Source organism: Nerophis ophidion, linkage group LG21, assembly GCF_033978795.1.
Source record: "Nerophis ophidion isolate RoL-2023_Sa linkage group LG21, RoL_Noph_v1.0, whole genome shotgun sequence".
NCBI lineage: Eukaryota > Metazoa > Chordata > Actinopteri > Syngnathiformes > Syngnathidae > Nerophis > Nerophis ophidion.
Window position 1 is genome coordinate 29414862 of NC_084631.1, and position 23685 is coordinate 29438546.

The 23685-nt window shown below is 39.6% G+C and overlaps 1 protein-coding gene across 1 annotated transcript in view; it reads left to right on the plus strand.

The window, feature by feature from the left end:
- Window positions 1-23685, plus strand: part of LOC133540010 (oxysterol-binding protein-related protein 3-like) — a 108237-nt gene that overhangs the window by 38838 nt on the left and 45714 nt on the right. Inside the window, 2 exon segments of the mRNA XM_061882461.1 lie at window positions 1227-1320; window positions 11963-11975. Coding sequence (XP_061738445.1) covers window positions 1227-1320; window positions 11963-11975 — 107 coding nt within the window.

Below are 23685 nucleotides of genomic sequence, written 5' to 3' on the forward strand. Positions count from 1 at the left end.
AATTTAAGTTTGAGTCAAGTAGTGCAAAAATTGTTTCACACAAATCATTTGTGGGGAAAAAAAGGTTGTAGTGTTGGGGTTCCGAATAAAATTCTGCTTAGGGACCCAATTTAAGCAGGAGGCGGCCCTGCATATACGTCAACATGAGTTCTCAACTTATTCATGATCTCTCAACAGAGTGCCACAACATAACTAGTGTCCAGGTACTCATGCACAGAGTGACTTCTTGTTCAGTGCAAATTAAGCTTCAAAATAAAAGCATCGCAATGTTGACCTTGACAATTCTTTTATTTTTTTTATTTTTTTATTTATTTTTTATTGTTGGCCACTCATCATGAGGCTTTATTGTCACACAAAAATGTCCGGAATCGCTCTGTTAGATAAAAGTATAAAATATTGTTATGTGGCCGTACGACGATAAGGCAGGATGAATGTGCATAAATCTGCCTTTTTTCAGCGTCTCCAAAACAACTCTTCTTCTCTTCTGGGCTGCGAACGCCACTGCCCCCTATACACCAACTCCTGAAACACAACTCAGAACCATACACAATACTCCCGTTGCGATATGGAAAAATCCAAATAAAAATATCAGGGCGGCTCTAGAAAATTGATTCACCATCAAGTTGTGATTGTTATTTTTGCGATTTTAAATCGATTTCCTATTTTCAAAAATCCCTTTTTTTTTTTACAATTTATTTTCAAAAAGACGTTTTTAAGCCATCTGAATGCTTGCGCATGTATGTCACACGTCAGCAACTGAAAGGAGATTGATTTAAAAAGGGTTTATTATAGTTATTACACTAAGGAACACAATTTGAGAATCAGTTTAAATCAAGAATCGTGTTGAATCAAGAATTGATTCTGAATCAAATCTGCCTCAAGAATCGGAATCGGATCCAATAGTGAAGTGTACAAATGGAAGAAAATGATGCTTTACTATCACCCATTCACTTTATGTCTGCAATTGAACCTCAAGTTAGTTTCGGTTTCTATTTCAGCTACATCCACAAATGCTGATGTCAACTAATCAGTATCGCTGAGATAATGAAGTTTCTTACAAAATATGTGTCGATTGGTCCAGCAGAGCAAATCACCTCTAAACCCAATGAAAGATTAGACCAGTGATTTTAATGCAGAACAAACACTTTATTGTTTGTAATGTATTGTGTATATTTGTTCATTCTGATTGCACGATGACGTTTCATCGTTGCTCGGCTCGTCGTCAGGCGTCAGACGACGACTCCTACATCAGTGATGTCAGCGACAGCATCTCCGTGGACACCTGCAGCAACGAGGGGGGCAGCGAGAGACACAACTCGGGTATGTGAAACAAAAACATCTGCGCTGTATGTGTGCGTTTAGACCAGGGGTCACCAACCTTTTTGAAACCAAGAGGTACTTCTTTGGTACTGATTAATGCGAAGGGCTACCAGTTTGATACACACTTAATAAATTGCCGGAAACAGCCAATTTGCTCAATTTACCTTTGATGAATAAATCTCTCTCTCTCTCTCTCTCTCTCTCTCTCTCTCTCTCTCTCTCTCTCTCTCTCTCTCTCTCTCTCTCTCTCTCTCTCTATATATATATTAAAAAAATAGGTATTTCTGTCCGTCATTCCGTCGTACATTTTTTTTCCTTTTACTGAAAGTTTTTTTGTGGACAATAAATGATGAAAAAAACTCTTAATTGTACGGTTTAAAAGAAGAGAAAACAGGAAAAAAATGAAAATTCAATTTTGAAACATAGTTTATCTTTAATTTCGACTCTTTAAAATTAAAAATTCAACCGAAAAAAAGAAGAGGAAAACTAGCTCATTTGAATCTTTTTGAAAAAATTAAAAAAATAATTTATGGAACATCATTAGTATTTTTTCCTGATTAAGATTAATTTTAGAATTTTGATGACATGTTTTAAATAGGTTCAAATCCAATCTGCATTTTGTTAGAATATATAACAAATTGGACCAAGCTATATATCTAACAAAGACAAATCATTATTTCTTCTAGATTTTCCAGAACAAAAATTTTAAAAGAAATTCAAAAGACTTTGAAATAAGATTTAAATTTGATTCTAAAGATTTTCTAGATTTGCCAGAATATTTTTTTTTATTTAAATCATAAGTTTGAAGAAATATTTTACAAATATTCTTCATTGAAAAAACAGAAGCTAAAATTAAGAATTAAATTAAAATGTATTTATTATTCTTTACGATAAAAAAAAATCCTTGAAGATTGATTTAAATTGTCAGGAAAGAAGATGAACGAAATTAAAAGGTAAAAAAGGTATGTTTTTAAAAATCCTAAAATCATTTTTAATGTTGTATTTTTTCTCTAAAATTGTCTTTCTGAAAGTTATAAGAAGTAAAGTAAAAAAAATAAATGCATTTATTTAAACAAGTGAAGACCAAGTCTTTCAAATATTTTCTTGGATTTTCAAAGTCTATTTGAGTTTTGTCTCTCTTAGAATTAAAAAATATCGAGCAAAGAGAGACCAGCTTGCTAGTAAATAAAAATAAAAAATGAAAAAAATAGAGGCATCTCACTGATAAGTGCTGCTATTTGAGCTATTTTTAGAACAGGCAAACTGGCTACTCATCTGCTCCTTACGGGCTACCTGGTGCCCGCGGGCACCGCGTTGGTGATCCCTGGTTTAGACCAAGGGTGTCCAAAGTTCTTTCATGGCGGCGTTCATAGGTTGCTTTTCCGTACATTTTTAATAAACTGCCAACGTCAGAATGCTAAACAGGAAGAGCTTAAAATGTAATGGCTAATTGAAAACACTGAGACATAGTCTAAGTTCATTGTGTTCTTCATGGTGTTTTTGAAACTGCACCAATTTTTTCCTCAGAGTTTTCAACTGACAAGTGTTTTGCCAAGAGGATTATTTGTAGTACCGTATTTTTCGGACTATAAGTCCCGTTTTTTTTTTTGTAGTTTGGCCAGGGGTGAGACTTTGCCAAACTATAAAAAAAATAAAAATAAAAATAATTTTTATTTTTTATTTTTCTTGGTTTGGCCTGTGGAGAAGACTGCGACTTATAGTCCGAAAAATACAGTATGTACATTTTCAGAGTGTAATTGTTGTATTTTTGGCCGAAGTGAGACAAAGAAAAGAAACTGAAGTTGACTTTATTTTTTAAGTTAATATGTCATGATTTTACCAGGCCGGCCCGCGTGGGAATAGATTTTCCTTTTTGCGACCTTTGAGCTAAAATAAGTTTAACACCCCTTAAACGTAAGCGTTAAAAGTGAGAAAAATAAGTTATACAATTATTTATTTTTTTTCAACACTTTGATGAAGGGGCCCTTATGCATCCCCAAGAATTTTTGTTTTATTAATTTTGTTAAAAACTGTCATTGCTCAAAAAACAATACATTGTTTTAGTTTTTATGAATTATTGATCTATTTAAGGCTCTAATTACTTCACATCAAATATTCCAATTTGAAATATTTTTTGGTTTGAATACTGCATATTTTGTGTTTTTGTTTGCCTCATAAAAAAATAAGTTTTCTTTGACAAACAAGGCATCAGAAAAACAATTTAAAAAAAAAAACAAAACACAATTGACGGATAGCTCTGAAGTTGATCGAGAGACTTAAGCGTTAAAAGTTTAAAAAAAATAAGTCATAAAGTTATTTATTTTTTAACACTTTTATGAGTGGGGCTCTTATGGATCCACAATAATTTTAGTTACATATGTTTTGTTAAAAAACAATAATTTGTTGAAAAAATAATAATGAATTAAAATGTATGTTATGAATTGTTGGTCTGTTTAAGGCTCTAATTACTTTCCATCAAATATTACACTTTGAAATATTTTTTGGGGGGGGAAATATTGCATATTTTGTGTGTTTGCCATACAAAAAAAACTAAGTTTTCTTTGACAAACAAGGCATAAAAAATAATAAAAACGGACAATTGACGGATGGATCGGAAGTTGTTCTAGAGACTTAAGCGTTAAAAGAATAAGTCATACAATTGTTTATTTTTTTAAGACTTTTATAAGTGGAGCCCTTATGGATCCCCAAGAATTTAAGTTACATTTATTTAGTTAAAAACTGTCATTGTTTAAGAAATAGTAATGAATTAAAATATATGCTGTTATGAACTGTTGATCTATTTAAGGCTCCAGTTACTTCACCTCAAATATTCCACTTTGAAAATATTTTTGGGGAAAATATTGCATATTTTGTGTTTTTACCATACCAAAACAGGAATTTGACAAAAAGGGCATAAGGGCATTTTAGATTTTATATTGCTGCTACGGTACATTTTAAGTCTACTTCATACCTGCTTTATCCTTTCCATCCTTACACTTTCCATCCTTTGTTTGAGTTTATTTCGAACATGCAAGCATACAACATGATACATCACAATTTCCAGTTTCTCTTTTCGACATGTTCGAAAAGGAGTAGGAAGAAGCATTGCTTATTTAATCCTACGCCTTTTCTTTTACACAACAGTTGCTAAAACTTTTTTTCACTACCTGTTCTCAATTTATTCACAATATACTCTATAAGTAATCACAATAAAAATAAATAAATAATACTCAGTGAAGTAAGTGTCATTTCATATGGCGAGATGAGTAAGATTTTGAAAATGAATGGATGGATGGATGAAATACATTCAGAATGTTTATCATGGTTCCTCTTCTTTGTACTTTGTAAACACTTTGAAGAGGATCCTAATAGTACATTGTTTGATTGCTTTGCTTAATCCATTCCATGATTTAATTCCACATACAGGAACTGAGCTACTGTGTGGAACAATTTCCCTTGTGGATCAATAAAGTTTGTCTAAGTCTAATAAAACATAAAAAAACTAATATCTTTTTATAGACCTGATGTGTATTTAAAGTTTAAAGCAGTGAATAAAGAAATAATAACATACGACTTATTTTTGTAAAAAAAAAAAAAAAATCATGACTGAGATATTTTCTGGTCCCCGAGACTAAACTGGAAGAGAGCCCCCTTAAGGTTACAAAAAAATCTTTATTATTTTTATTGGTTTTCAAAATGAAAAGTACCAAAATGGCTACCTCATGCTTTGATGTGTCAGAGTACGGCCCCCAGTGAAAAAGTTTGGACACCCCTGATTGAGACATGTTTGTGATTGATCTTCCGGGGTATGTTGCTTTCCAGGAGCATCAACCTCGAGTGACTTTTGAATGAGTGTTGAGAACATGCGAGGCGTTAACAACAACGATACGTGAAGTTGACATCATTCCACAGACATTTGATCGTAATCGCAACATTCCTTGCAGTGAGCAGCGTCTGCTCCGTGGTCCGCCGCCGCTCCACGCTCCCCTCTCCCAGTCCGGCCTGCAACGTGAGCCTGTGGAACATCCTGAAGAACAACATCGGGAAAGACTTGTCCAAGGTGGCCATGCCCGTGCAGCTCAACGAGCCGCTCAACACTCTTCAGAGGCTGTGTGAGGAGCTGGAGTACAGCGACCTGCTGGACACGGCCAACAAGACCCCCAATCCTTACCAGCGCATGGTGAGAGGATGCAAGTCACGCATGGAAACGTGGGAAATGTCTTCATCTTTTTTTATGTAGGCGTACGTGGCCACTTTTGCAATAACTGCCTACACGTCCTCTTTCTATCGAGCTGGGAGCAAACCCTTCAACCCAGTCTTGGGGGAGACGTTCGAGTGCGACAGACCTGACAAGGGCTTCCGGTTCATAGCTGAACAGGTATGTGTGATACAGGTGACATACCCGATAGAATCGACTAGGGCTGGGCGATTTATCGATATACCCGATATATCGCGGGTTTATCTCTGTGCGATATAGATAATGACTACAGTTGTGATCAAAATTATTCAACCCCCACACAATTTTGGTGTTTTAGCAAGTTGGACATTTATTCCGTATTTTGTTTATAGTTATATCAAATAAAGATGCATTAAATAGACAAATGAAATTTGAATTACAACATTATATTTTGTAACATACCAAACAGTGTTATTTCTCTCAATATCTCATTGACAAAATTATTCAACCCCTTGAAGATCATAACTCTTAAGAACAGAATTTGAATAAGGACTTTTCAATCAGATGTTGAAAACACCTGTAGATGTGATTAGAACCATAATGAGCAACAATTAAACTGATCGAAAAAGACTGTGACGCTCAGCTTCTTGTAGATGGCCAGTGGTGTATTTGCAACATGGTGACGTCCAGGGAATGGTCAAAGAAGTCAAAAGAGGAGGTAATTTCTCTTCATAAGAAAGGATATGGATATAAGAAAATAGCAAAGACATTACACATCCTAAGAGACACAGTTGGGAGCATAATTCGCAAGATTAAAGCTAAAGGCACAGTGGAAACACTACCTGGACGTGGTAGAAAGAAGATGCTGTGTGCAACTGCTGTCCGGTATTTGAAGCGTACAGTGGTGAAAAACCCCCGGGTAACAGCTGAGGAATTACAACAGGACATTGCAGAGGGGGGAACGCAGGTTTCGTCCCAGACAATAAGGCGCACACTACGAGATGAAGGCCTCCATGCCAGAACTCCCAGGCGCACCACCCCACTTCTGACTACCAAGCACAAGTAAAATAGACTCTAGTATGCCAAAAATCATCTGGACAAACCCCAAAGGTTTTGGGAAACTGTTCTATGGAGTGATGAGACAAAACTGGATCTATTTGGGCCTATGAATCAACGTTATGTCTGGAGGAGAAAAAATGAAGCTTACAAAGAGAAGAACACCTTTCCGACTGTTAAGCATGGTGGGGGGTCAATCATGCTCTGGGGCTGTTTCTCTGCATCACGTTTGAAGGATGTAATTACTGCCAAAGGGTGTTCTACTAAGTACTAAAGATGCATGAAACTAGGGGGTTGAATAATTTTGTCAATGAGATATTAAGAAAAATTTCCTTTTTTGGTATTTTGTAAAATACAGTGTTACAATTTAAGTTGCATTTGTCTGACCCATCTTTATTTGATATAACTATAAACAAAATACGGAATAAATGTCCAACTTGCTAAAACACCAAAATTGTGTGGGGGTTGAATAATTTTGATCACAACTGTATATCATGATATTCAAGTATACGCAGAGGTGGGTAGTAACGAGCTACATTTACTCCGTTACATCTACTTGAGTAACGTTTGGGATAAATTGTACTTCTAAGAGTAGTTTTTATGCAACATACTTTGACTTTTACTTGAGTATATTTATAGAGAAGAAACGCTACTTTTACTCCGCTCCATTTATCTACATTCAGCTCGCTACTCGCTACTTATTTTTATCGATCTATTGTTTGTTTTGGTTTTTTAAAGTAGGATCTCCGCATGTCTGCGTTTCACCAATCACATCCAGTCACTGGTGACGTTGGACCAATCAAACAGAGCCAGGCCATGACCGTCACACGTAGAACCCGACTTAAACAAGTTGAAAAACTTATTGGGGTGTTACCATTTAGTGGTCAATTGTACGGAATATGTACTGTACTGTGCAATCTACTAATAAAAGTTTCAATCAATCAATCAAAAGTGTAAAGGAAAAAAGACACTTTTTATTTAAACTGTACTTCCCGTCAAAAGCCTAAAGACTGATCGCAAAGTTCCTGTCTTCACAATAAAAGTGCCGCTCCATCGCGCCTGCGCTAACAAAATAAGAGTCTCCGAAAGCCAGCGCAAACAAGCGAGCAAGCTACGGAGTTTGCCGCCAATGTATTTCATGTAAAGTTATGAAAACGAATATGGAAGCTGGACAAATAAAATGCGAAAAACCAACGAGTTTCATGTGGTATTAGACAGAAAAGAGGAACTTTTTTTCTCCTCCATTTGAAAACGTGGACGTTATCAGCACTTTACTGTCTGATTCCAATCAATGCAAGTCATCAGAATCAGGTAATACACCAACTTATATTCTTGTCTTCATGAAAGATAGGAATCTATGTGTTAAACATCATGCATGTATAATCATTAAATAAACAAAATAAATAAATGGGTTGTACTTGTATAGCGCTTTTCTCCCTTCAAGGTATTCAAAGCGCTTTGACACTACTTCCACATTTACCCATTCACACATACATTCACACACTGATGGAGGGAGCTGGCATGCAAGGCGCTAACCAGCACCCATCAGGAGCAAGGGTGAAGTGTCTTGCTCAGGACACAACGGACGTGACGAGGTTGGTATTAGGTGGGAATTGAACCAGGGACCCTCGGGTTGCGCACGGCTACTCTCCCACTGCGCCACGCCGTCCCATTAAAACACCTTTAGCATGTGAACAAAAACGGCAAAATAAATAAATATAAATTATATACTGTGTGTATATATATATATATATAATATGTGTGTGTATGTATATGTATATATGAGGTAGATCACCTCAACTTGGTCATTTATTAATTGATTAACGTTGAAAAACGTATTGGGGTGTTACCATTTAGTGGTCAATTGTACGGAATATGTACTTTACTGTGCAATCTACTAATACAAGTTTCAATCAATTATTGTGGCTCATTGTGCCTTAATTTATTTTAATGTACTATTATTTAGCACATATTATTATTTTAGTTGCTTAAGAGATATTCCTGGCTCTGAATTTGCTCGTTGCTATTTTTATGTTTTTGTGCATTATTTTTTTTCCTAATCATTAAACAAACAGGTTACTCATCAGTCGCTCAGTACTTGAGTAGTTTTTTCACAACATACTTCTTACTTTTACTGAAGTAAATATTTGGGTGACTACTCCTTACTTTTACTTGAGTAATAGATCTCTAAAGTAACAGTACTCTTACTTGAGTACAATTTCTGGCTACTCTACCCACCTCTGAGTATATGTTCTCACTTTTAGCTGCAGGCATTACACTGCATGCGTTTCCCACTCTTTGTTGTCTCTCCTTCTCACAGAGACATAAACAAGTGCACCTTCTTACACACGTCACATACTGTCACACATGCAACGTCACACGCCCTCCCCGAGCAAAAAGCTAGCTACATGGGTAACAGTCGCTGTGATGCTAACGGTGCGTTGCGAGTGGTAATACGATAGAGAGAAGGTGCGAATCTGGTAACAGATGGAGGAATAATTAATTCCCAAGAAAAAACAGCGCGGGGTGCATCGTCCGGCGGTGGTTTGGCTTGAAGCGGGAATATGTTGAACAATTATGCGGCCAAAGCGTTGCTACAAAAAGTAGCGGCACTGCTAATTTGTAGCATTATTTGAAAAGTCACCCGCTCGAGAATGAGTGTTTGAAACTGCATGTCAACATCTCTGTTGGGTGTCACACCCACAAAATGGCAAAGCAACAATTCCCAGAATAACACCGCATGAAAAAAAATCAACAGAAGGAGTTAACGTCCGCAGGAACCTACCACAGAACGAAGGACATAAAATCCTTGATTTCCTTTAATGCAGCTCATTTTTATTTGACTGTTTTTTGAAATATCTTGTGTGACATCATGCACTAAACTGCACTTTATTTCATTTAAACTATTGTAATGGCGTTCTGTAGAAAAAGTGCACTTTAATTTAGTGTTGTTTTGATATGTCATCTTAGTGACATCATGCACAAAAGTGCACTAATAGCTTGTTTTGAAATGTCTCTGACCATCTCGCACTTTCTGTTTTGGAAATGACATGAATGTTTGTGCCACTGTGCTTGATAACTGTTTAATGAATACAGTTTCGGTCAATTGACTTAGTTTTGATTTCCCTCTCTGCACGAAAGTATAAAAGTAGCATATATTAATGCAGTATGAAGAAGAATGTTCTAATGTAGACACAGAATCATCATACTGCTGTGATTATATGCATCAAGTGTTCATTTAGGAATAAGGCAAAATATCGGGATATATATTGTGTATCGTGACATGGCCCAAAAATATTGAGATATTAATAAAAGGCCATATTGCCCAGCCCTAGAATCGACAATTTGGTTGTGACAGTCCTGTAAGCAAGAGGAGAAACCGCTTCCTCTTCTTGTCAGGCTTGTTATGAACTATTCTTCTCATTTCTCGTTGTCTTTTCTGTGACGTCATTGTCCAGGTGAGCCACCACCCACCTGTGTCGGTATGTCATTCGGATTCCAAGAACTTTATGTTCTGGCAAGGTAAGCTTGAAAAACCGGGATCGCACTGCACCATCGACTGTTACTACCATTAAGATCACCGAGGTCATGTACCCGCTTTTGTTTAGAAGTGACACAAAAAGATGCAAATGTACTTTCTGTAGGACTGGCATGTACAAACTATGGCCCTTGGGCCAAAAGCGGCCCGCTTGCGTCTTCAATTTGTGTGTGTGTATGTATATATATGTATATAATATATATATATAAAACTATGTAGGTGTGGGAAAAATCACAAGACTACTTCGTCGACGAATCACAAGACGAAGTAGTCTTGTGATTTTTCCCACACCTACATATTGCGCTCTACCACGGTATCGAGCACTATTCTCTGGATAATCCAATTGAGACATATATATAAAACTATGTATGTGTGTGTGTGTTAAGTTGCATGCAGTCCGCTTTCGGCCCCCAGCCAAATTTTTTAAGCCCAATGCGGCCCAATGGACACCCCTGATGTAGGACATTGTGTGTGCGCTAGATCAGGGGTCCCCAAACTACGGCCCACGGGCCGCATCCATCCCGCCAGCATCCAAAATCAGGCCCGCTGGAAGTCCCAAGTTAAAAGAAAAAAGGGGGGAAAAAAATACTATTTTTTTATTTTTTTTCTTTAAATTTGTTCTTGGGATGCAACTCAGTATTCTTCTTCCTCCAAACACAACGAGTTGAGTTTATACCAAAATGGATACATGGATGATACAGCAGAGGATTGGGAGAATGTCATGTGGTCAGATGAAACCAAAATAGAACTTTTTGGTATAAACTCAACTCGTAGTGTTTGTAGGAAGAATACTGAGTTGCATCCCAAGAACACCCGACCTACTGTGAAGCATGGGGGTGGATACATCATGCTTTGGAGCTGTTTTTCTGCTAAGGGGACAGGACGATTGATCCGTGTTAAGGAAAGAATGAATGGGGCCATGTATCGTGAGATTTTGTGCCAAAACCTCCTTCCATCAGTGGGAGCTTTGAATGGTTGACCAAATACTTATTTTCCACCATAATTTATAAAAAAATATTTAAAATTCCTACAATGTGAATTCCTGGATTTATTTTTTTTTCACATTCTGTCTCTCACAGTTAAAGTGTACATATGATGAAAATTACAGACCTCTGTCATCATTTTAAGTGGGAGTACTTGCCCAATCAGTGGCTGACTAAATACTTTTTTGCCCCACTATACTTCCTGACTTCCCTTGTAATTCCAATTAGAACTGGGCTTCCATGTGCCAAAACCATGAGTGTGTATTGTTCTTTCAAAAATTGGTCAAAGGGACAGTCACGGCTGCGACCATTCGCTGTGTTGTTAACATTGTCTGTCTTGCGTTGTCATTCCAATGTCACGTGGAAGTGACCATGTCAAAGACCAATCACATCAACGAATGGCACTGCCTGGACAGCTGCAGTTGGCAGTAAGTGGCGCGGCAGAACAGGAACGTCTTACGCCTCGTCTTTTGACCTCGCTCACACCAATGGCTCACCAATGTGGAGATGTGTTATTGATGAGGCAGCAGTTGAAGATGAAGTGCAATCAAAAAGGGAAGATAAAGTAGCGGCAACATTAGCCGCAGTGTTGTCGTTAGCTTTGTTCTCCCTTCATCCGGAGAGAAAAGTCCCTTTTGGTGAATGTCTTTATCAATTGTCAGCATTTAAAAGAAAAGAAAAATTTGGGGGATTAATCATTATTAATCATGGTTGCTTTAAAAGCGATGCTTAAATTTTGGGTGGTATTTTTGTAGACAAAATCGTCGCAGGTATACTCTGCCACGCATTGTTTATCGCCCATACCTTAGACACATCTTGTGCTTTTGGATGCTATTTTAAACTTGTTAATCTGCTGTAAAATATGCATATCACCTTTTGTCTCATCAGGGTGTATTTTGAAGTGAAATTTGCTCCAAGTTAGTGTTTCCTCACTCGTCTGTGCACTGACCTGACCACTGACCGCTCAACAACCACATGCGGTTAAGGAAAAATCTGTGATGTAGTGAAGCTGCAATGTTTAAAAATTGATGTGGCGAGGGACGACTGCTCATCGTTTATTCTATAACAAAGGATTTACCGTATGTTATGGCCAAGAAAGCGCATATAAGCCACACCCACTACATTTTAGAAGGAAAAATGTTTCCTTATATTAGCCGCACCAGAGTATAAGTCAGATATATACGTTGTGAAATTAGTTTTTCACACAGACTTATTCAGTAAACGTTTATTTACATACCTTAATTGTTTCAAAACGGCGTCTGTAAAACGGTTGATCAAACAAAACAGAAGTCATTGTCATGGAGCTGTGGAAGCTTGCTCTCCAATCAGCTAAACAAACTCCACGGTGACGTTTTAAAGTTAAAGTACCAATGATTGTCACACAAACACTAGGTGTGGTGAAATCTGTCCTCTGCATTTGACCCATCCCCTTAATCACGCCCTGGTAGGTGAGGGGAGCAGTGGGCAGCAGCAGTGCCGCGCCCGGGAATCATTTTTGATCATTTAACCCCCAATTCTAACCCTTGCTGCTGAGTGCCAAGCGGGGAGGTAATGGGTCCCATTTTTTTGATAGTCTTTGGTGTGACTCGGCCGGGGTTTGAACTCACAACCTACCGATCTCAGGGCGGACACTTTAACCACTAGGCCACTGAGTAGGTTTTGGTGAATTTACTGAGGAATTTGTGAAAATAAAATAATACAAAAATAATGCAATATTAAGGTAATAAAACTAACACAGACACTTGTGAACGTGTCAGAATATTAGCCAATGCTAAAAAGGCTAGCTTCATTATATTACAATAGCACATACAAATAGGCATGAAAACACTCCAACAGACATCACACATGGAAGGGTTTATTAAGTAAGAATTGTTTTAGTTTTTTTGTAAAACTTACAAAGGTTGCTTGGCGTGATGAATGAAGAATTCATACAAGTGGAAACGCTATGAGTGACTAGTAGATGGAACGACACTTGTACTTCCAGTTCAAAGCACTAAACAAAAGGAAATACTGTCGTGAGTGCAGTGAGCAAACCCATCCAAAAGATGGCGCAATAGAACAAACAGTAACCCACCTTTTTAGTAAAAACAATTTGTTGAATGCAAGACATTATGGTCGTCAGCGAAGAAAAATAGCTCAATTTTTCACACCGTTTTATAAGCTGCATGATTCAAAGCGTAGGAAGAAAGTAGTGGCTTACCGTATGGAAAATACGGTAATTTTGGCTCATTAAGCTTTTTATCATTTTTTGGTCATTTTGTGTTTCCTTCCTTTTTAGATGTCCGGTTGAAAAATAAATTCTGGGGCAAATCTATGGAAATAGTTCCAATGGGAACGACCCACGTCACACTTCCTGCGTATGTCATTTACTCCTTTTGCTTTTTTTTGTGATACACACGTAAATGTAATCACCCAGTGTACGCAGAAACTCTACGGGTTTGGTGAAACTCACTTTTTTCCCCCGTGATTTTGTAGGTACGGGGATCATTACGAATGGAACAAAGTGACCTCGTGCATTCACAACATCATCAGCGGTCAGCGTTGGATTGAACACTACGGCGAGATGACCATCAAAAACATCAACAGCAGCATGTGCGAGTGTAAAGTCACATTTGTCAAGGTTAGAAAATGCAGACAAACTTAATCTACATCCCCACTATTTATCCAAAACATGTATAATCCTTTGTGGATGAACGTATCCTCATTCAATTTAGCCGATATTTAGCATGACAGTGTCCCAGTGAGAACACAGCAACATTTCCATAGTCCTCGTTGCACACATGCAGGAGTTCCATGAATTCCAGCTGGGTGCATGTCTTGCCAGAACACTGGTTCCAATTTCAGAGCAAGCTGTAAAACGATTCGTCTATCCACAGTGCTAAGCCGCTTCTGATATACTGATCTTTACCGCCATTGTGGGAAATAGCTTAATTTTCTTCCAAGGAGCATTACCACTGGAGGGCTAGAGGAAATATGGCTGAGCCTGCTAACCGCACACACCGCACAGACAACACAAGAAGGTAACCGCTTAAGTTTTGATGTAAAGTAGGGGTGATCGATTCAGATGTCAATTCTATCGATACCATACTTGCCAACCTTGAGACCTCCGATTTCGGGAGTTGGGGTCATAGTCGGGGGTGGGCGGGGGGTGGGGTTGGGGGCAGGGAGCGTGGTTAAGAGGGGATTAGTATATTTACAGCTGTTGTGTGCGCAGTTGTGCACTGCACTTTCTAAAGTAGATGTTGTTGTCACAAATGCATGATTGATTGATTGAAACTTTTATTAATAGATTGCACAGTACAGTACATATTCCGTAAAATTGACCACTAAATGGTAACACCGCAATAAGTTTTTCAACTTGTTTAAGTCAGGGTCCACGTTAATCAATTCATGGTACAAATATATACTATCAGCATAATACAGTCATCACACAAGTTAATCATCATAGTATATACATTGAATTATTTACATTATTTACAATCCGGGGGGTGGGATGAGGAGCTTCGGTTGATATTATCAACAATTGCATCAACAGAAACATTGAAACAGTGTAGGTGTGACTTAGTAGGATATGTACAGCCAGCAGAGAACATAGTGAGTTCACATCGCATAAGAACAAGTATATAAATTAAAAATACATTCGATTATTTACATTACGTTATTTACAATCCAGGGAGATGGGATGTGAATGGAGGAGGATTAAAGGGTTGAAGTTCCCAGAGGTGTTGTGGTGCACCATGTACAGTAGATGGCAGTATTGTCCTGTTTAAGAGTGTCACATGCTGTTTACGGCAGACGAACTGCCTTACGGTAGTGTTAGACGTAAACGTGACTGTTGTTGTGTGTTGCTACTGCGCTGGGAGGACGTTACTGAAACTGCCTAACAATAAACCCACATAAGAAACCAAGAACTCGCACTCGATCATTGTACAGTTATAACGTCATTGGGCAGACACGCTCTCCGACACGTCACTCAGGTCCTCATGGAGCTAGGGGGGCGTGGCCTCCAGCTCCACCTGAATTTCGGGAGATTTTCGGGAGAAAATTTGTCCGGGGAGGTTTTCGGGGGAGGTTTTCGGGAGAGGCGCTGAATTTCGGGAGTCTCCCGGAAAATCAGGGAGGGTTGGCAAGTATGATCGATACCTAGTGTAGTGTCTGTCTATAAACAATACTGAAGTGATTGGATCCATATTTTTCTTGTTGTTGACATTACAAACTTATTGTTTGGTGTTTTTTGTTATTGTTTTGGGATACAAGAAGGCTTTTAGGGCAATCCGAATGATTTAAAGGTACACCTGTTATGCAAAACCAATGTTTCTTGCCTTTTGGTACCTGTTTTGTGTAAGTGGGGTCTGCACACGCCCCAAAAATGTGAAATTCAAGCGGGAAGGCACGTTGGAGATATTTATAAAACAGTCTTGCTTTCCTCCATACGTTTTCCAAACAAGCCGTTTGGAATTTACCCAATTTGTGATGTTTTTCCCACATGTGACGTAAGCGGATATCTCCATATATGGAAGAAATTCCACCAAAGAACTTTGCGAAGTCTGCCGTTTAGGGATGATGTTCGAAACCGGTACTCCCGATTGTTTGATAAGAAAAAGAACCGATTCCATGGATTCGAATCCCTTTTTGAGAACCGGTTCCCGTTATCGAAGCCACTATACCGTATTTTCACGACCATAGGGCGCACCGTTTTAATAGGTTAAATAAAGAAATAACACTGGTAACTGACACGGCGCCTATTAAAACGGTGCGCCGTGTCAGTTACCAGTGTTATTTCTTTATTTAACCGTTGAATAAGGCGCAGCGTATTTAAAGTTAAAGTTAAAATACCAAAGATTGTCACACACACTAGGTGTGGTGAAATTTGTCCTCTGCATTTGACCCATCCCCTTGTTCACTCCTTGGGAGGTGAGGGGAGCATTGGGCAGAAGCGGTGCTACGCCCGGAAATAATTTTTGGTGATTTAACCCCCAATTCCAACCCTTGATGCTGATTGCCAAGCAGGGAGGTAAGGGGTCCCATTTTTATAGTCTTTGGTGTGACTCAGCCGGGCTTTGAACTCACGACCTACCGATCTCAGGGCGGACACTCTAACCACTAGGCCACTGATTTTGGCTGAGTTTATTAAAGTATTTATCAATGTACTCACGTTATTTCTTGATCAAACCTCATCCACAAATCCATTTAAAGTCCTCATCTTCTGTGTCCAAAATAAACAGCTGGACAAGTTCTCCATTAAACCAGCCAGATTCCCTCCCCTCATTTTCAAAGTCAGTCTCGTTGTCCATTAAGATAGCAAGCTAGCACAACAGTAAAAGCCCAATTATCTTGCCCCGTTTTGCGTATCGATTCGCTACCGTGCTGGTCCTCTTCTTCTCCAGTGTGCTTCACCGGGATGTTGAAAGTGAGCGGCACCTCGTCCATGTTAGTGATGTGTTTGTCGGCAGTTTTTTTATTTACAACGCTCATAGCAGCACTATATGCTCACCGGGGGCGTGCCTTTGGCATCCTCTCTCACCCGAAACCTTCAACCTATAACGGCCGCATGCTGTCCTCAGTCACGTCCGCTTTTGCTCCATATAAACAGCGTGCCGGCCCAGTCATATAACATCTATGGCTTCTGGAACACACACAATAACCTATCTGGATTCGATAAGGAATCGGTTCAAAAAGAAGATTCAATAATGGGCTCAAACTCAATCATTTCTTAACAAACATCATCCCTGCTGTCATTCCATAAGCTCTTTCTTTTTCTTTCTCTTCTTGTGGGGCAGACTGGCTCGTACATGCACATACATACTCCGCTGTTGCCAATTTTAACACAAAGTAATGTATAGTTCTAACTCATCTGTCAGTAGACTCTCTATGGAAGCACTAAAAACTACAACTTAGCTGACAGGGAGAAGTCGGAGTCAAAATCGGGTATGTAAAAAAGAGCCCTCCAAAAAGGCGAACTGTAAAACCACAGTCTGGAAGTGGCTTGAAGATTATCTGTAAAACATCATCTACGCAACATTTGGACCAAAGAACCAGCATTACATGTTATGTAGACCACAAAGAAGTCTTTTACATGTAGAAAATAAATCATAATATGACCCCTTTGGATGGGAGCCAAAAGTAGTTTTTGCATTTTAGTTATTGTGCACATTTTGTTCAAAATAAATGTATGTAGCATTGAAAACTAAAACTTTAATACATCATTTGATTTACAATGCGACTAGAAAATTATCTGTTTAATAGTATATGCTTTATAAAAATGTGTTAAAGTTAAAGGCCTACTGAAACCCACTACTACCCACCACGCAGTCTAGTTTATATATCAATGATGAAATATTAACATTGCAACACATGCCAATACGGCCGGTTTAGTTTACTAAATTGCAATTTTAAATTTCCCGCGGAGTTTCTTGTTGAAAACGTCGCGGAATGATGACGCATGCGCGTGCCGTCACGGACTGTGAGGAAATATTAGCGCAGCACTATTTGCGGCTTAAAGTCGTCCTTTTCAATTTGCAATTTGTTCAATTAATAATGGAGAAGTCAAAGTAGAAAGATGGAGTTGGGAAGCTTTAGCCTTTAGCCACACAAACACACGGTGATTCCTTGTTTAAAATTCCCGGAGGTGAAGCTTTACTATGGATCAGAGCGGTCAAGCGAACATTGTTCCCGACCACTTGTCAACCGGCAGGTTTCGGTGAGAAAATTGTGTCAAAAAGTCCCCTCTTACCAGAGATCTGTGGAGTTTGCGCCGTCCTTGTATCTGCCGTGACTTCTCTCAGACACTGGCGTCAACACACCCGTGGACACACCCCTCCGACTATCAGGTACTTGTAGCTCACAAAAAAAATTGCAACACAATAGAAAGATAAGGGATTTCCCAGAATTATCCTAGTAAATGTTTCTAAAAAATATCTGAATCGCTCCCAATGCAATCGCCTTTTTTATTTCTTTTTTCACTTTATTTTTTTTAATTTAATTTTTTTTTTTTCTAGTCCTTCGCTATCAATATCATCATCCACGAATCATTCATCCTCGCTCAAATTAATGGGGAAATTGTTGTTTTCTCAGTCCGAATGGCTTTTTTGTTAGAGGCTCCCATTATAAACAATGTGAAAACGTGAGGAGCCCTCATACTTGTGACGTCATCGTCTGCGACTTCCGGTAGAGGCAAGGCTTTTTTATCAGCACCAAAAGTTGCGAACTTTATCGTCGATGTTCTCTACTAATTCCTTTTAGCAAAAATATGTCAATATCTCGAAATTATCAAGTATGACACATAGAATGGACCTGCTATCCCCGTCTGAATAAGAAAATCTCATTTCAGTAGGCCTTTAAAGTACCAATTATTGTCACACACACACACACACTAGGTGTGGCGAAATGATTCTCTGCATTTGACCCATCACCCTTGATCACCCCCTGGGAGGTGAGGGGAGCAGTGAGCAGCATCGGTGGCTGCGCTCAGGAATAATTTTTGGTGATTCAACCCCCAATTCCAACCCTTGATGCTAAGTGTCAAATAGAGAGGTTATGGGTCCCATATTTACAGTCTTTGGTATGGTTGTGTTAACTTGGGTTACTTGCACTAAAATCTTTTAGTTTTTTAACCTATTTTCAAAGTATCGATCGGGACTCTGAACGGAATCAGATCTGAGGGCAAAAATGTTGATCAGGACATCCCTAGGCGACTCCCATTTCAGTCAAATTTCACTTGGCCAGTGTCTTTAGTTGTTGAATGCAGACAATGAAGACACACAGCACAATCTGCTGGACAAAGAATAAACCCTGGCAGCATGTAAAGAAGTTCAACAGAACTTCGATTTCCGAACCCGATTGGTTCTCAAACATGGTTCATAAATAGAGAAGTTTGATTGTGAAGCAGAGTTCCCAATAGGAAACAATGTAAATATGAAAAATTGGTTCCAGCACAGACAAAAGTCCATATTTTAGTAAAGGTTTTTTACACTTTCAACACGGCTGTATATCAAACAAACATAAGAGGTTGATGGGTCAATTCCCAGTGTAATAAAATAAGTCAAAACAACAACAACAACCAGCTGCTGTACATTCTGCTCTACGCACACACACTTAGGTCACTATGATGCTCTCTCACAACCCATCCATCCATTTTTAACCGCTTATTCCCTTTGGGGTTGCTGTGGGCGCTGGTGCCTATCTCAGCTACAATCGGGTGGAAGGCGGGGTACACCCTGGACAAGTCGCCACCTCATCGCAGGGCCAACACAGATAGACCAAAATAACTAAATACGTGACTTCAACAACTATATTGCTACAATAATAAACATTTAAGAAATTAAAATGCACAAACATTAACCACGGCAGACAATTGACGAGAAATGAGCAAATCAAAGAAGCGAAAAAGAACGGGTCTGCTTTTTTGGGCTTTGGAAGAGTGAGGAGCTGCTCTGGAACGAGAGAAGAGATTGTGTCTTTTCCTCCACTGTGATATCATTCTGTTCTGGCATCTTTTGCCAGAAAAGACCGGTTTCATCCCAATTAAACATTGATTTGGGTAGCTTACTTACTGTGCAGCAGGGGTTAGTGCAGACATGGGCAAACTACGGCCCGCGGGCCACATACGGCCCGTTAGGCTTTTTAATCCGGCCCCCCGAACTTGTCCAAATTATAGTAAAAACCTCCTTTTTTTCCCCTTTCCCTGCAATGCCCACGTTTCCCCAATAGATGGCGCACTCAAAACACATTGACCGTTGTTGGAGTGGCGCGTATTTCTCTTTATTTCACTTTAATTTTCACTTCGTTTCACGTCACCATTAAGCCCTTCTGTAAAAATGAGCGGACCAAAGAGAAGGAAAGGTGACAGTGAATGCCGAGTGTTTAATAAGGAGTAGACAACAAAATACTTCTTCACCGAAGTCCGATCAACGGCTGTATGTCTGATATGCCAAAAAGCTGTTGCGGTTTTCAAAGAGTACAATATCAGCCGTCACTTTGCCACAAAGCATGCAAACTATGTTAGCAAGCAGTCAACACAAGAACGGGCGGCTACTGCTCAGAGGTTGGCAGCTAATTTACAGAGTCAACAGAACTTTTTTCACCGACAAACTGCAATTCAAGAGTCAAGTACCAAGGCAAGTTATTTGCTGGCATTCAAATTAGCAAAGGCTAGCAAGCCTTTTTACGAATATGAGTTTTTGAAAGAGTGCATGGTAGAGACAGCAGGTCTCTTGTGTCCGGAGAGCTAAGCTAAGTTTGAAAAAATCAGTTTAGCACGCAGGACAGTGACTCACCGCGTGGAACTGATTGACGAAGATATAGTCAGCGAGTTAAACAAAAAGGCGGAGTCCTTTAAGTTATATTCACTAGCACTGGATGAAAGTAACGACATAAAAGACACTGCTCAGCTCCTAATTTTTATTCGAGGGATTAACGACAGTTTTGAGATAACGGAGGAATTTTTGAGCATGGAATCACTGAAAGGGAAAACGCGAGGAGAGGACTTATATGAACAGGTGTCTGCTGTCATCGAGAGAATGAAGCTACCTTGGAGTAAACTTGCCAATGTCACCACGGATGGATCGCCAAATTTAACTGGAAAAAACATCGGGCTGCTGAAAAGAATCCAGGATAAAGTGAAAGAAGAAAACCCTGACCAGGATGTTATTTTACTTCACTGCATCATTCATCAGGAGTCTCTATGTAAGTCTGTATTGCATCTTAATCACGTCGTGGATCCAGTTGTAAAACTTGTTAACTTCATACGAGCAAGGGGACTTAATCATCGTCAGTTCATTACGTTCCTGGAAGAAACTAATGCGGATCACCAAGACCTACTTTACCACTCTCGCGTCCGCTGGTTAAGTTTGGGGAAAGTGTTTCAACGAGTCTGGGAGCTCAAAGACGAGATTCGCTCATTTTTTAATTTAATAGGGAAATCCGAAGAATTCCCCGAGCTGAGCGACACAAACTGGCTTTGTGACTTTGCGTTTGCTGTGGACATATTTTCACACATGAATGAGCTGAACGTGAAGCTACAGGGGAAAGATCAGTTTGCGCACGACATGTACACAAATGTGAGAGCCTTCAAATCCAAGCTGGTTTTATTCTCCAGGCAAATGTCAAACAAATCTTTCGCACATTTCCCCACATTAGCCGTGCAGAAAGAGGCCGCCCGAAATGCGAAGAAATACTGCAAATCACTAGACGATCTGCACAGAGAATTTTGCCGTCGGTTCTGTGATTTTGAAAAAATTGACAAGTCACTTCAACTGGTGTCCTGTCCCCTGTCACAAGACCCCGAATCAGCACCGCAGGAGCTGCAATTGGAACTGATTGATCTTCAGTCTGACTCCGTCTCAAAGGAGAAGTTCAAGTCTCTTAAACTGAATGACTTTTACGCTTCACTTAGCGAGACCGCGTTTCCAAACCTCCGGAGGACGGCGCAGAAGATTTTGGTGTTGTTTGGCTATACCTACGTGTGTGAGCAGACGTTTAGCATCATGAAAATCAACAAAGCCCATCACAGATCCAAGTTAACTGACCAACACCTCAGATCTGTCCTGAGAATTGCCACAACAAAACTAACTCCAGACTTTGATGCACTGGCAAAAAAGGGAGACCAACAACACTGTTCCCACTGAAATGGTGAGTTTTTCTGCTGTGTTATGAAAAAATGCATATGGAAAGTTTAAAAGTGCGTCTTTTAATTAAGAGTAATGCGCATTTACGCACAGCAGCGGTACAGTAGCTTAATCAACACGCCGCACATCGCTCTTAATTTAAATTTAAATTTTCAGCTTCAGGTAGGATATTTAATAGAGGCTATGTCTGTGTGCTTGGCAACGATACACGTGTACTGTTTGCGCGTGAAGGCGAGGGCGTCCGTGGCGAGTTTGTAGAGCGCGCGGTCATTACAATCCATCCATGATTTTGCGGAGTTTAACACAAGTAGATATTATTGAGCTTGAGTATTTCGTTGTGTAATAATATGTTTTGAATGTTGAAAGTGATTCAATTTTTCAATAAATGTTGATTTGTTTAACTAAGCACCTTTGATTGAAACTTATTAAAAACAGACGCAATCTTAATAAATCACAGTGCTTATGTTATTTTAATCTATTTACATTTCCTCCTCACAGTATCTGCGAAATAGTATGTAAATGCCATATCTTGCATATTCCTTGAGACAAATTTATTATCTGATAAGGGCTATTTTTCACATTTGAAAGACAGTTAATAAATTGGGTTGTAGTGTTCCTACTGTGCTATGAGGTTTGCACACACTACATTTAATGCTTTAGTATATCCGGCCCAAACACTCCCTCCAAATGCACCTGGCCCGGCCCCTCTGTCAAATTTTAAAACCCATTGTGGCCCACGAGTCAAAAAGTTTGCCCACCCCTGGGTTAGTGCATGTGCCTCACAATACGAAAGTCGGGATCTTTCTGTGTGGAGTTTGCATGTTCTCCCCGTGACTGCGTGGGTTCCCTCCGGGTACTCCGGCTTCCTCCGACCTCCAAAAACATGTACCTGGGGATTTGTTGATTGAAGTGAATAATATTTATATAGCGCTTTTTCTCTAGTGACTCAAAGCGCTTTACATAGTGAAACCCAATATCTAAGTTACATTCAAACCAGTGTGGGTGGCACTGGAAGCAGGTGGGTATCTTGCCCAAGGACACAACGGCAGTGACTAGGTTGGCAGAAGCGGGAATCGAACCTGCAACCCTCAAGTTGCTGGCACGGCCACTCTACCAACCGAGCTAAACCGCCCCGATTGGCAACACTGAATGGTCCCTAGTGTGTGAATGTTGTCTTTATATCTGTGTTGGCCCTGCGATGAGGTGGCGAGTTGTCCAGAGTGTACACCGCCTTCCGCCCGAATGCAGGTGAGATAGGTTCCAGCACCCTCCACGACCCCGAAAGGGACAAGCGGTAGAAAATGAATGGATGGACTAACTGTCTTGTGGTCATATTTGGGAGTGCCATGAATGTATGCCTCGCAAATAGTCTATTTTTTTTATATATATATTTTTTAACTCCACGGTAGATCTCTCCTTCCTTCCAAACTGGTCTGTGTAGTTTTTGAGACTTTTATGGAGTTAACGAAAAAATAAAGAAAACACACGCATGCTGGAGCGTTGCGATGTGGGGCGGCGTGGCGTGGCGCAGTTGAGAGAGTGGCCGTGCCAGCAACCTGAGGGTTCCTGGTTCAATCCCCACCTTCTGCCAACTTTGTCACATCCGTTGTGTCCTTGAGAAAGACACTTCACCCTTGCTCCTGATGGGTCATGGTTAGGGCCTTGCATGGCAGCTCCCGCCATCAGTGTGTGAATGGGTGAATGTGGAAATAGTGTCAAAGCGCTTTGAGTACCTTAAGGTAAAAAAGCACTATGCAAGTATAAACCATTTACCATTTACGTGACCTCTCCTGCGTGGCAACAATGTTAAATGATGAAGGGGTTATACTTGTTTAGCACTTTTCTACCTTCAATGTATTCAAAGCGCTTTGACACTATTTCCACATTCACCCATTCACACACATATATTTAGTGCCCTTGTGGTTAGAGCAGTGGTCGGGAACCTTTTTGACTGAGAGAGCCATACAAGCCAAATATTTTTAAAAG